At 35.5% G+C, this 15,871-nt stretch overlaps 1 protein-coding gene across 1 annotated transcript; it reads left to right on the top strand.

Annotated features, from left to right (window-relative positions):
- The first annotated feature begins 2,307 nt into the window (after positions 1-2,307).
- On the top strand, positions 2,308-4,425 carry LOC149774689 (uncharacterized). The gene has a single exon (XM_089944797.1). It carries the CDS (start codon positions 2,400-2,402, stop codon positions 4,413-4,415), a length of 2,016 nt encoding a protein of 671 aa, XP_089800923.1. The 5' UTR covers positions 2,308-2,399; the 3' UTR covers positions 4,416-4,425.
- The last annotated feature ends 11,446 nt before the right edge of the window (positions 4,426-15,871 follow it).

Below are 15,871 nucleotides of genomic sequence, written 5' to 3' on the forward strand. Positions count from 1 at the left end.
TCAAGAATCCGTGCTGTTTTGTCTACACTCGTACAAAGTGTGATGTAAATACAAAATCGCTTGTAGACCCAACTTTAGTATACAACAAATGCTTGCCGGTGATGTCCATGTCGGATTAATTGCTGATATCAATTACAGTTTTAGGATGAATTATTGTCTATTTAACAACTAATTAATGTCTTTCTAAAATCTGGCTTTGTGACTTTTTGCTCTTAGTCGACTTTATAAAGTAAAACAATCATTTCATGAACAGAAAACTGCATGCAAGGTAAGATGACAAATTGTGATTTTAAATATTACGGATTTTTAATTATCGTAGCTATTTTAATAAACTTCCTGTGGGCGCTGCAATTTTCCTACATCACTGTTCGAATGTAAACGTTCGTAAATTAAGTTGTTTTTCTTTATCTAACAGTCGATTGATTACTCACGTACAGTTTTTCTTATTTAGACATAATATAATTGAAATGAAAAGAATGAACAAGCTTTGATAGGATAGTACTCTTTGTGGGAAGGTATGGATGGGTGTGCTTCTATAATAATAATAATAATAATAATAATAATAATTATTATAAGTAGTTGTATTAATAAACTTTATTTAACGAGGATAACACATTTGGTCATGAAAAATCCATCTGTCATGTGGTCCTCAATTTTTGTAACAGTTGTGTTGAAAATAACAAAAAAGATTAAAGAATATTTTTTAACAAAATTATATACATAATATGGTATTCACGAAAATTTAAAATGAATTAATATGTGTGACTATACTGGTCAACAGCTACATACATAAACAATATACTATACACAGGTATACACATTCAATATATCTGAAGTCGTATATACATACATTGAATAAAACACAGATATATTATTTCTGCACAAAATGATAATGTTTTCTATTCGGCGGCTTTACTATGTCATTCAAGCTATCCAGGAAGAATTTCTTTAACGGTATTTTAAACGCATCAGGGGAATTGGAATTACGCGTCTTCCGTAGTAAGGATTTCCATAAGGTAGGTGCTGACACGTGAATGAGCTATTATATTGATTGGAATAACTACGGTACGTATTACCAGATATTTTGATTTGTTATATACCGAACATTACACAACCCTGATAAAGGCTACATTTCCCTAGGGAAATCGATATCCTAGTTCCACATACACACCTAATATTGACCGAGTTTCCTTGTCGTCAACGTCAGCTATCGACAAATGTGTATAGGACTACAACGGTTACATTATACTTACAAACAATATATATATATATATATATATATATATATATATATATATATATATATATATATATATATATATATATATATATTGTATTTACAAACTAGTCTACAGGACAACAATGGTTACGCTATATTTATAAATAATGTACACTTGGAGCAGATGGATCGAGTCAAAGTAAAACAACAACAACACAAAAAGTTGTCATTCTTTGTTAAATAAAATGTTTAGGGTATTTAAAAACCCATCATCAGTACCGTGGCTTGATCTTGGGGCTTGTATTGTATCATGGTTGACAGCGATCTGCTGCCCTTCCTCTGTCGAACACATGCCATACAACCACATATATCACGTTACTGTACTGACAACAATGACCATCGTAAAGGGCACACGATACGGGCGGCCGCCCAGGATGACAAGCCCAGAGGGTGGGAGTCGGTGGGTGGGTGGAGTACCATTTCGTGGAGTGGCATTATATTTACGGGAGGGTGAAAGCCAAATGCGACGCTCGCCCATGGCGCCGTTTCTTCCAGTGACGGCTCTGCACATAGCCTGTATTTATTATACACCCAACATCATACAGCTCTCGATAATATGTACCTATTCCGAGGAATGATACAAAACCTTGCAGACATTATACAACAAATGTAAGCATATGCAACAGAATTGAGGGACATTTTACGAGTAACATTCGCCGGACATGTCCTTTCTGGAGTTAAGAATGGATGTCGACAATGAAATAAAATGTGACATGATTGTTATTTTAAATGCTACGATTTTAGATAATGGCAAAGAAATGTAAGTTATATCTTTAAATGTGCATTCAGTATGTATAAATTATGTTCAGCCTTGAGTAGATTTGAAAATTTTAAAAACTCAGCGTAATCCATACAGTTTTACCTTTATGTCCTCTTAGGCGAAAGAATATAGAAGCTGTGTTATAACTCTTTTATTATACACGTTATGGCCGTCATCGCTAGCCATACAAATCACGTGTCTGATGACAAGGATGTTATTAGGTTATCTTACCGAGAAGTCAGGATATGGTACGCAGTGTTATTGAATTTGTATAGAAAACAGCCAAGTAATACGATTCGGTGCATACACATTGTATTTCCTTATGGCAAACTAAGTAGTAGCTGACAGCGCTAAAATAAAATGGCACATGCACAAGGACAGTTTACTCAGCTTATAAATTGTACAATATGCCAGGATACGTTCAAAAGGCCCACAGTTCTGCCATGCGGACATACCTATTGTGCTTCATGTCTTCAGTCACATATCAACAGCAAGGTGACCCATAATGGTACACGACAGGCAAGCTTTCCCTGTCCTGTGTGTAGGGCAAGCACAGCTCCACCTGATCCTACAATTGACACTGATAAATGGGCAGAATTATTTCCCGTTAACAGTATGGTGGTATCTCTGTTGGATTTAAAGGTGGATATTCCTCCAGGAAAACTCTGTGATCTGTGCTTCAAGAGAAAAAAAGAAACACCGGCAATATCTTATTGTCGGGAATGTAAGAAATCCATGTGTGTTTTGTGCCAAGAGTACCACAATGACATTTCAGCGTGTAATAAAGGAAATATTCTGAACTTAAATACTGGAAACAATTCGAATGACATACTACCAAACTTAGATTTCATAGAAATGTGCTCCAAGCATTCAAATGAACGCATTAAATTCTTTTGCAGGGACCACAGCACAATGTTTTGCAGCACCTGTGGGTTTCTGGAACATCGAAAATGCGAGACAATCATCACGCTTGATGAAATGATAACAACTTTTTGTATATCCGTTGCGTCTAAAGAAGTGGAAACAAATTTGAAAACGTGTCAAAGCAATTTGAAACAAGTGACGTCAGTTGTTATAGGAAATATCGATACACTTAATAAGGATAAAGCAACCATTACAAAACAGATTCGTTCTCTCGTAGCTACAATTGATACCAAGATGAAAAAATTTGAAGATGATCTAGCTTCCATAATGGATGTCAATCAGAAAGCAGAGGAATTAAACTTACAATCCCAAAAAGCCAAAGTACTCAGTCTTCTGACCGAAAATGAAACGGATCTAATTCAGCTTGACCTTGTAATGGCCCACGGGTCAGAGGTCAAGAAGATCATCGTGCTTCATAAGCTAAACCAGAATCAAGAGAGATACTTCCATAGAGTAGCAGAGTTTCAAAAGGACTTAACATGTGTTAGGATGACATTTATTGTAGATAAGAGTTTTCACGAACTGGTAAACAAATTGTGCACGCTTGGCAAAATTAATATGCTCCGAACAAAAACTATTCTTTCCACATGTCTGACGCTAACTAAAAGCATCGACAATGACCATAGTGGGCCTTCGGCAACAATTCAGAATGATTTAAAAGTAAAGAAATTGTCAGAGGTTTATGTGAAAATAGCAGGGGACGAACATATATCTTACCTTACAGATATTGTACAGCTGCCTGGATCAGTCCTTTTTGTTGATCATGGGAATTCCAAAATAAAGATCTTTTCAAATAATTATAAGTACATGGATTGTTTGTCTCTTGAGGAGGGACCGTGGAGTGCATGTTCTATGTCCGATACAGAAGTTGCTGTCTCATTGCCCTATAAGAAAACAATTTATATATTGGACGTCACTGATAAAATACATAAATCCAAAGAGATTAAAACAAAGCTGAGGTGTTGGGGATTAGCGGCATTGAGGGACAAACTGGTGATTTCCACGTGGACAGATCAAGACTGTATACTGATAGTGGACAAGAAAGGGACTGAGATCAGAAGGATCCATCCCAAACACTATGAAGGTCACCAACTCCTCCGTCCATCGCTTGTCACGACTAACATGTCCAAAGGAATTACATACGTGTTGTATCATTCCGGAAATATAATTGTTGCCTACAATTCATCATGGAAGGTTATATTTGTTTACACACATGAAGACATTGTTGGGCAATGTGCCCTGGACACGGACAAAGAAGGAAACATCTATATATGTGGATCAAATTCACGAGGTGTCCAGCAGGTTTCAGCAGATGGAAAATTTATAAAGTACCTAATCCCAAAAGGTAAACCAGGTAAAACCCCACTGAGAATTAGATTCTTTACGAATTCCAGATTCTTCATGACGTACAGCCATTGCAATGTTATTGATGTGTACGATGTGCGTGTTTAGACACGTGATTGGAAAACAGAGTATGTTACTAGAATGGAATACAAACGCTATCACCAACTTGTGGAAATTATATAATGCATTATCTAGATATGCATTTTTCTGAATATGGTATTGCCTTAAGAAATTACAATGTAGAGCGCAGTACTAAACATACATTTTATTATATTTTGAAGAATGTCACTGAGTTGAACGAAACAGAAATGTTATTGTAGTGTCGAATATTCGCCACGATACGTTTTGTCCTTTTTGATTTCTTGCGTACGAAAACGGTGCCTGTATTGTAAGCTTTAATCTAGGTAGCTTTGAAATATCACTTGACAGTAAAAGTAATCAGACATTCCACACTGGATAAAGAATGATATACACCAACAGCTGGTTTATGTTATATGTTCACTGGGGTTTTAAGTTCCATGGGAAAAATACTTTCAAGGCAGCCTTTTTTCCCCTTCCTAACTGTACGAAAACGTTAGGAATATAATAAATAGTATAGAACGCCTTCTGCAGTTATTCTTCAATAACAAATAACATTACATGGTGGCAGTGGTAAAAACACAGGATTGAAATTATCAGAGTTGAAAATGGCTTCATTTCAATTTACAAATCCTAACAAATTGGACTTTTCGAAACCCGAGACTTCGGACAGGTGGTTTCAGCGCTTTGAACGCTTTCGTCAAGTGTCTGGACTTAATGAAAACGGAAGAAATTCAATTGAATACATTAATTCATTCCATGAGTAGTTAGGCTGATGACATATTGTCTTCGTTCAACTTGACAGATGAAGATCAAAAGAAGTGGAAGCTCGTGACATAGATTCGTGCGATATTTCATTCCAAAGAGGAGTGTAATTTTTGAAAGGGAACATTTAATCAAAGAAAGCAGGAAGAGGGAGAAACAGTGGACAGTTTTGTTACATCTATCTATGTGTTGGCAGATGATTGTAATTTCTGGCCACAGCATGATGAAATGAGCAGAGAAAAAATTGCAATTAGATGCACATTTAACTCTAGAGTCTGCCGTTAGTCAAGCTTGACAAAATGGGGCTGTGAAAAGCAACAATCAATTGTACGAGCAACTTGAGAACGAATGACTGTAAAATCATCCTCACTGAAATATGGGAAGCAGAAACGAAAAATCCCAAAAGTTTAACAGAACGATGTCAGCAGAAAAGGCTGTACGAGATGTGGAAACAAAGTTAATCATTCTCGGGACCAGTTTCCCGCAAAAGAAGCAGAAAGCCACAAGTGTAAGCAAAATGGACGCTATGAAAACTGCTGTCAAAATCAGCAGTTCGCACAATAGATTCGAGAGCGGAACCTGGATTTCAAGGGACTGTTAGCACAAAGAAGGGTCAGCCATGGATAGCGCGTGTGAGACTGAGCAAAGCTTCACTTTTATTCAAGATTGATACTGGAGCTGATGTGACTGTAATTCCTGAGAGGGATTTACGAAAGATTGGAGACCAAATACTTTCCAAGTCTGATCGAAAACTGTATGGGACAGAAAACTCTGAACTTAAAGTGCTGGGAAAATTTATATGTGAACTGGAGTCGAAAAATGCATTCAGTGTACAAGAAATATTTGTTGTAAAGGGACTGAATCATGCACCGCGATTCAGGCCCACAGGATTATTGAACAGGTAAATATATTTTCAGTAAATGCCTCAGATCAAAACTCACAAAATGCAAGGAAAAGTCACGATAAATCCATAAATTTAGATGGGGTCTATCGCGAGAAATTCCCAAATTTGTTTAAAGGCCTTGGGAAAACAAAGTGGTTCTATAAGATACCTCTGGACAAAACTGCCAAAGCGTAATGCCCTATCTACCCCCAAAAAGGTTCCTATCCCTTTAATGAATAAAGTTGAAGAGGAGTTGGTAGATGAGCCCACATAGTGGTGCGCGGCAATGGTTGTCGTTCCGAAACCAAATGGTACGGTAAGAATTTACGTGGATCAAACTAAACTGAATGAATCAGTTAAAAGAGATAACTTGGGCATGTGAACACTTCAGTAGCTATTTAAACTGGGTCACAATTCAAACTTGAACCTGACCATAAGCCAATAGTACCACTAATGAGAACAAAAACTTGGGAGATTTACCCCCTAGAATTCAACGCTTTAGAGTGCGTTTGAAGAGATTCAACTTTTATGTAGTTCATGTTACTGCTAATGCTCTAACCAGAGCACCTTTAAGTTATCACGCTGAGCGCGACAGAGATCTTCAGGCTGACACTAACGCCTATGTTGATTTGGTAGTGAGTGATTTGCCCGCATCAAATAGTCGACTTGAACAAGTAAAGTCTGAATATCGAAATGATTCGATTTTCTAACTACATGTACAATTCTGTGAAAAAGGGTGGCCAGAGAAATCCGCTATTGACGGAAAACCTCAATCCCATTTGGCAGATATAGGTGAATGAATTTACAGTCTAAATGGTCTCTTAACGAAAGGTACACGCCAGGTCGTTCCAGAATCGCTTCAAAAATAAATCCTACAGAGAATATCCAATGGTCACCAAGGCTTAGTTAAATGCCAAGAACGCGCCAAAACGTCAGTTTGGTGGAAAGGACTAAATACTCAGCTCTTACACTTGGTAAAGTCTTGGCAAAATTGCACCAAAAACTCAAGAGATGAAACTGAACCAATGATACCAAATGAATTTCCAAGTCGACCTCGGCAAAGATTCGAATCAGACTTAACTGAACTGAATGGTCAAACATATCCCTTGGTGATTTATTATTTTTCACAATATGTCGAAATAGTAAACTTGCAAGGCACAGGTTCAAAAGCAATTGTCAGTCATCTCAAATCAATCTTTGCGCGATACAGTATACCAGAATTATTAGTTTCATACACTGGTCCGCAATACACTTCAGCAATAATCAAAGAATTTGCGACAAATTATGGATTCAGGCATATTACAAGCAGTCCAAAACATCCACAGAGCAAAGGTCTGGCCGAAAGAGCTGTTAAAACAATTAAAAGAATGCTTAAAAAGCAAACGATCCTTACATAGCTCTTTTGACATATCGCGCAACACCATTAACGAATGGATACAGCCCTGTCGAATTATTATTGGGAATAAAATAACAAACTACTTTGCCAATGGCACCAGAAAACTTACAGCCGAAATGGCCAGATTTAGGGAAACTGAAGAAATAGGAAAACTATCATTAGCAACCTCAAAAGAGAAAACATGATCTTCGATATCGCGCGCGAAATAAGGGAAAAAATACTTTCAACGCAGTCCTTTCTCACCTTCCTAACTGTATTGATGTCTTGTATTTAATAAATTCTGCAGTTATTCTTCAATAACAAATAATGTTTCATAGTCTTCAATAACAAATAATGTTTCATAGCCTTTTAATTCCTTGCAACCTATTAAAAAAAATTTTATTATAAACTTAGCCAGTACTTGTTATAAAATTGGACATGTTAGCCTACAATTACGTCTGCATAAAGCTTGCAATTTAGAAGGCGCTGAAGCAACATGTTTGCATCCCTTTTCACTTCGTGTGTATAGGATCATTTCTTTCTATTTTTTTTTTTTTTTTTTTTTGTTGGTCTAATTCAATAGAATACAGATTACATCTGGACATGATAATGTTTCCAAACGTTAAAAAAATTAAATTTAAAATTGATACCCCCCGTTATATTTAATAGCGTGAGGTTATCATGTATACATTGAATCAGACATCTTGAATTAAAACATCCCAAAACCAAATTACGACAGAAAATATAAAATATGTAATACAGTCAAGTTGTATATAAATAATAATAATAATAATAATAATAATAATAACGTTTCATGGAGGGTGTGACAATTACAATTAAGAATTAATCTGCCTAGAGGCCTTTATTAGGGTCTAACCAATTAATTTCTGATGGGGGCATTATATTTCCAGCCCACAAATAACTTTAAAAATTATTCTTGCACTGATCTGATTTGTACAAAAGAGAACTAATCATATCCATTCAGGACTAGTAGCCTGAAAAATGTACTAGTCCTGCTGTATATATTCTAGTCCTTCATTAGCTGAATGTCGACATCTTCAAGTTAACCAGTCATCTGACTACTGAAAAGTACTTGTCTGACAGGACATTTGCTAATCCCAGGCTAGCAGTCTGCCACTGCTAATCTCAGGCATTGCAATTATATTACTTGAAAAAAAGAACTATTTTTGTGGCAATTTTTTTTTATCTTGGTTCAAGTGAAATCTCAGGCCCCACCTACCCGTCTGAAAATTAAATGATCGGTCCCTTGTGTATATAATATACAAGATAATAATAATTACATTCACGCACACAAACACACTACTTTAAAAACTATTCATATAAATTGTACATTTATGCAGAAAAGAAAAACAGGTAGTTGGTGCATTTTATGCTTGATAAGGACTCATATTATTTCGGATTTTGTTCATCTATTACACCTATTGTGGAAGGAAGAGATGATTGTATATGATTTTATAACATGAGAAATCTTATTCCAAATGAGAAAACCTGACAATTGAAAGCTATTTTTAATAGCTTTTTTTTATACTAGGATATTTGTCAATTTTGACTTGATAACCGTCATAAATGTTCCTGTATGTTTTTGTAGCTGAAAATGTTTTCAAGTAAATGGGGAAAGATTTTGAAAATACCTTTTACATCATTTCGGCTTTCTAAAGTTAATTCTTCAATGTACTGAAAATAGTTCGATTGTAGAAACTGAATTCTGAACATTATATATTGGCTTATAAATACTTTGCATTCTGGTCATGGTATATTTGCTAATTCAGAATAAAGATCAGATAATATTCTTTAATTCAGACTGTATAGTCCATCCTTCTATATTAAAATACAAATATAAACTAAAAGCATTTTAAACATAAAAGGATGTACAAATTTAAACTAAAAGTATTTTAAACATAAAATATTAGAGATATCCTATGTACAAATATACGGACCTGTCGACATCAATGGACTTTGTTAAGAATGAAATTTTGTAAGATTTTTAAAGAGCAATTTGTTCCAACTCTTAAAATACGAGAATTTAAACACGTATCGTTCACGTATCTTTAGTAGTTTCATTAAACCAGCGATAGGACTTATCAATGACAAATCATAAAAAAAGTAAAATAAATTGTTAAGAAATGACACATTTCGTGTCAGATGTAAGCCCACGTGATACTGACCCAATTATATATTAAATAACAAGGTGAAACAACACTCCTTGCCTCGCCTCATTGGTTACATGGAAGGAGCTGGATATTACAGTACCCCAAAGCACACAGTAGAACTGTTTGCCACAGAAACTAACTTAAGTATGAGCTATGTTGATGGGTATTGGAATATCATGCAAACACCGGGCTGCCATGTTCTCCATAGTGGACAGGCAAATTCTGAAATGAATATTTTGACATCAGTTCAGGCAAATTCTGAAATGAATATGCTGACACCAGTTGAGACAAATTCTGAAATGAATATGTTGACACCTGTTCCGGCAATTTCTGAAATGAATATGTTGACACCAGTTGAGACAAATTCTGAAATGAATATGTTGATATCAGTTCCGGCAATTTCTGAAATGAATATGTTGACACCAGTTGAGACAAATTCTGAAATGAATATGTTGATATCAGTTCCGACAAATTCTGAAATGAATATGTTGACATCAATTCAGACAAATTCTGAAATGAATATGTTGACACCAGATTAAATTCTTAAATGAATACTTTGAGACCATTTCAAATTCTGAAATGAATATGTTGACACAAGTTCAGAGAAATTCTGAAATGAATATGTTGACACCTGTTCAGGCAAATTCTGAAATGAATACTTTGAGACAAGTTCCGATTCTGAAATGAATATGTCAACATCAGTAGGGGCAAATTCTGAAATGAATATGTTGACATCAGTTCAGGCAAATTCTGAAATGAATATGTTGATATCAGTTCCGACAAATTCTGAAATGAATATGTTGACATCAATTCAGACAAATTCTGAAATGAATATGTTGACACCAGATTAAATTCTTAAATGAATACTTTGAGACCATTTCAAATTCTGAAATGAATATGTTGACACAAGTTCAGAGAAATTCTGAAATGAATATGTTGACACCTGTTCAGGCAAATTCTGAAATGAATACTTTGAGACAAGTTCCGATTCTGAAATGAATATGTCAACATCAGTAGGGGCAAATTCTGAAATGAATATGTTGACATCAGTTCAGGCAAATTGTGAGATGAATACTTTGAGACAAGTTAAAATTCTGAAATGAATATGCTGAAATCACTTCAGACAAATTCTGAAATGAATATGCTGAAATCACTTCAGACAAATTCTGAAATGAATATGTTGACATCAGTTCAGGCAAATTCCGAAATGACTGTGTTGACACCAGTTCATACAAATTCTTAAATGAATATGTTGATTCCTGTTATAATCCGATACTTTACAATTTTGGCTGCAGATTTATACTTGTTTTATTTTGTCGATTTCTTGTTAATGTACCAGAACAATTATTAAACTGAGTACATACTAGTATATTAAAATATTCCTATTTTGTACAAAGCAAATGAAATATTGTTACTATTATTTCTAAACTAAATTCAAGGGGTTTGATTTATAAACATTTATAATACCAACATTATATATTACTAAATTTTAATTTTTTGAACATTATATATTATTCAAGTTTAATTCCTTGAACAGAGTAAGGATGGATGGGAAAATAATTTGATTCCAACTGATCTTTAAATGCAATTACTAGTGCTCTGAATGGAGAAAAAACAATGGACTCCAATTGATCCTTAAGCAAATTATTAGTGCTCTGAATGGAAAAAATGGACTCCAATCGATTCTTAAGCAAATTACTAGTGCTCTGAATGGAAAAATGGCCTCCAATCAATTCTTAAGCAAATTACTAGTGCTCTAAATGGACAAAAATGGACTCCAATCGATTCTTAAGCAAATTACTAGTGCTCTGAATGGAAAAATGGCCTCCAATCAATTCTTAAGCAAATTACTAGTGCTCTGAATGGAAAAAATGGACTCCAATCGATTCTTAAGCAAATTACTAGTGCTCTGAATGGAAAAAATGGACTCCAATCGATTCTTAAGCAAATTACTAGTGCTCTGAATGGAAAAATGGCCTCCAATCAATTCTTAAGCAAATTACTAGTGCTCTAAATGGACAAAAATGGACTCCAATCGATTCTTAAGCAAATTACTAGTGCTCTGAATGGAAAAATGGCCTCCAATCAATTCTTAAGCAAATTACTAGTGCTCTGAATGGAAAAAATGGACTCCAATCGATTCTTAAGCAAATTACTAGTGCTCTGAATGGAAAAAATGGACTCCAATCGATCCTTAACCAAATTACTAGTGCTCTGAATGGAACAAGTGGGACTCCAATAGATCCTTAAGCAAATTGCTAGTGCTCTGAATGGAAAAAAATGGACTCCAATTGATCCTTAAGCAAATTACTAGTGCTCTGAAAGGCAAAAATGGACTACAATCGATCCTTAACCAAATTACTAGTGCTCTGAATTTAAAAACTGGACTCCAATTGATCATTAAGCAAATTACTAGTGCTCTCAATTAAAAAATGGACTCCAATCGATCCTTAACCAAATTACTAGTGCTGGGAATGGAAAAATTGACTCCAGTCGATCCTTAAGCAAATTGCTAGTGCTCTGAATGGACAAAAATGGACTCCAATCGATCCTTAAGCAAATTACTAGTGCTCTGAATGGATAAAATGGACTCCAGTTGATCCTTAAGCAAATTACTAGTGCTCTGAATTAAAAAATGGACTCCAATCGATCCTTAAGCAAATTACTAGTGCTCTGAATAAAACAAAATGGACTCCAATCGATCCTTAAGCAAATTACTAGTGCTAGGAATTAAAAGATGGACTCCAATCGATTCTTAAGTAAACCTTAAGCAAATTACAAGTACTCTGAATGAAGAAAATGGACTCCAATCGATCCTTAAGCAAATTACTAGTGCTCTGAATTTGAAAACTGGACTCCAATTGATCCTTAAGCAAATTACTAGTGCTCTGAATTAAAAAATGGACTACAATCGATCCTAAACCAAATTACTATTGCTCTGACTGGAAAATATGGACTCCAATCGATCCTTAACCATATTACTAGTGCTCTGAATGGAAAAAATGTGACTCCAATAGATCCTTAAGCAAATTACTAGTACTCTGAATGGAAACAATGGACTCCAATCGATCCTGAAGCAAATTTCTAGTGCTCTGAATGGAAAAAATGGACTACAATCGATCCTTAAGCAAATTACTAGTGCTCTGAATTAAAAAATGGACTCCAATCGATCCTTAAGCAAATTACTAGTGCCCTGAATAAAACAAAATCGACTCCAATCGATCCTTTAGCAAATTACTAGTGCTCGGAATTAAAAAGAGGACTCCAGTCGATCCTTAAGCAAACATTAAGCAAATTACTAGTGCTCTGAATTTAAAAAAATGGACTCCAATCGATCCTTAAGCAAATTACTGGTGCTTTCAATGGAAGCTGAAATAAATGTTAAAATGATTAAAACTACTGATGAAATTGCACATTTTGTGCCCAAGACTATATGCTTGATTTTGCTCTTCAAATAGAAACTGACATCATAACGCGTGCATGTGGATGTGTCATACCCCACTTTCTGAAACAAAATTTTTTTTAGCATTTTTCATCCTCTTCCTTTTCTTTAAAGATCCAATATAAATACCATGCCAATTTAGGATTTAAGTAATACTGTCAATTACTAAATTTCACTGTTATGTAAAGAACAATGCCATATTCAGATTTTGGTGATATTTCCAGTTATTACTAAATTATATTGCATGTACAGTACCATGACGTGTTAGACTTTAGGCAATACTGCCAGTTATTACTAAATTACATTGTATGTATAAAACAATGCCATGATAGGATTTAGGCAACACTGCCAATTCCTAAATTATACTGCATGTACACTACAATGTCATGTTTTTATTTAGGCAATACTGCCAGTTATTACTTAGTTAAATTGTATGTACAGTACTGCAATGTCATGTTAGGATTAAGGCAAAACTGCCAGTTATCACTAAATTACACTGCATGTACAGTACTGCAATGTCATGTTAGGATTAAGGCAAAACTGCCAGTTATCACTAAATTACACTGCATGTACAGTACTGCAATGTCATGTTAGGATTAAGGCAAAACTGTCAGTTATCACTAAATTACACTGCATGTACAGAACAGAGAATATGAGCAAGTTCAGTTTGAATCAAAGCACACCTTCAATTTTTTTTAATGTATTGCAAAAGCCCATTTTCATACAAGTCTTAATGCCCTGTAATTAGTACAGACAAGTCTTAATGCCCTGTAATTAGTTCATACAAGTCTTAATGCCCTGTAATTAGTACAGACAAGTCTTAATGCCCTGTAATTAGTACAGACAAGTCTTAATGCCCTGTAATTAGTACAGCCAAGTCTTAATGCCCTGTAATTAGTACAGGCAAGTCTTAGTACCCTGTAATTAGTACAGGCTAGGATAATGTGACTCACCAATTCTATGGTATGAGGATAACGCTGACAAGATTCAAAGTGTATTGGGGCACAAATCGCAGGTACAGTAATTTTGTACCACACTGTAGTTACTGAGTAATACTGTACCCAACTGTAGGTGCTTAGTAACACTGTAACAAACTGTAGCTATTTAGTAATAATGTACCAAACTGTGGGCACTTAGTAATACTGTACCAAACTGTAGGTATTTAGTAACACTCTACCAACAAGTCTTAATGCCCTGTAATTAGTACAGGCAAGTCTTAATGCCCTGTAATTAGTTCATACAAGTCTTAATGCCCTGTAATTAGTACAGACAAGTCTTAATGCCCTGTAATTAGTACAGATGCCCTGTAATGCCCTGTAATAATAATAATAAATAATGAGGACTTTGTATAGCACCTAATCTTTAGAAGCTCTAAGCGCTTTACAACATTAGACAACACCTATAAGATTAAAAAAAAACCCATAATGATATGATTACAAAAACAAACACCATAAAATTAGAAAACATTTTTAAAAAACATGCTGAGAATATTTAAGGTAGGAAACATTATTAGGTCTTTTAAGTTTGTTCTTGCAGTCGAAATAAGTGAGTTTTTAGAGCACTCCTGAATGTGATCACTGTGTCTTTGTGTCTAAGTTCGGTGGGCAATTCATTCCACGTTGCTGGGCCCTGGTATGCAAAAGAACGCTGTCCATATGACTTTTGTTTTCATAGTGGGAATAATGAGTATACGATTGTCAGAAGAGGAGCATAAGTATCTTGCTGGTGTGTACCCATGGGTGAGGTCAGATAGGTATGTTGGACTAGAGTCTGTCAGTGAAATGTAGCACAGAGAACAAATTTTGTGTTTGATTCTGGATCGAATGGATAGCCAGTGTATGGGTACAGAGCAGCGGGGAGGTGTGCTCTGATCGTGGTACTCCAAGTATGATTCGACCAGCTGTGTTTTGAACTTTTTGAAGTTTCTGGAGCAGATATTGAGATGAACCAGGCAGAATTGAGTTACAATAGTCCAGTCTTGAAAGTACTAATGAACACACAAGTGTTTTAGTGGCATCAACTAAAATATATTTGCGAATTGAGCTGATGCGTCTCAGCTCAAGATATGCACCCTTGCATATGTTCATGACATGTTGGTGCAATGTGAGAGTACTGTCCAGAGTAACACCTAGGTTTCGTACTGATTGTGTGAATTTAATGTTGGTGTTGCTGATATTTATTGTTTGAGGTAAAGGATGTGAATGAGGAAGTCTTTGTGTTGTGATCAGAATGGCCTCAGTTTTATCTTCATCTGCAGCTTGTTACATGTCATCCATAATTTCACATCAGAAATGCACCTCTCTACACCTTGGATGGTAGCATCAACTTCAGTTGGGTGGCTAGATTTGTACATTTGGGTGTCATCAGCTTGCAATTGGTGAGATACTGGATGATGATCTATGACACTTGAGAGCGACTGAGTCTACAGAATGAAGAGAACAGGTCCAAAAACATACCCCTGTGGCAGACCACAACATAGATCAACTGGGCTGGAGTGTATTCCATTTGCAGATACAATTTGTGTCCTGCTGACCAAGTAGTACTTGAACCACAGTAAGGCTGTATCATGAATGCCAAATACGTGCTGGAGACAGTGAAGTAATATATCATGGTCTATTGTGTCAAATGCTGCCGGGTGAGGGTGAGGACTGTAATCTTTCCGCTATCCAACGCAGAGAGAATGTCATTAACTACTTTTAGAAGAGTAGTTTCAGTACTGTGCAAGGGCGATATGCAGATTGTACATTGCTAAAAAGACTGAATTTAGATGAGATACAAGCTGGGATAGAACAACCTTTTCTAAGATTTTTGATATGAATGGGAGATTAGAACCTGGGTGGTAGTTCTTTA

Source organism: Sinohyriopsis cumingii, unplaced genomic scaffold, assembly GCF_028554795.1.
Source record: "Sinohyriopsis cumingii isolate HCF-2022 unplaced genomic scaffold, ASM2855479v2 utg000160l, whole genome shotgun sequence".
Classification (NCBI taxonomy): domain Eukaryota; kingdom Metazoa; phylum Mollusca; class Bivalvia; order Unionida; family Unionidae; genus Sinohyriopsis; species Sinohyriopsis cumingii.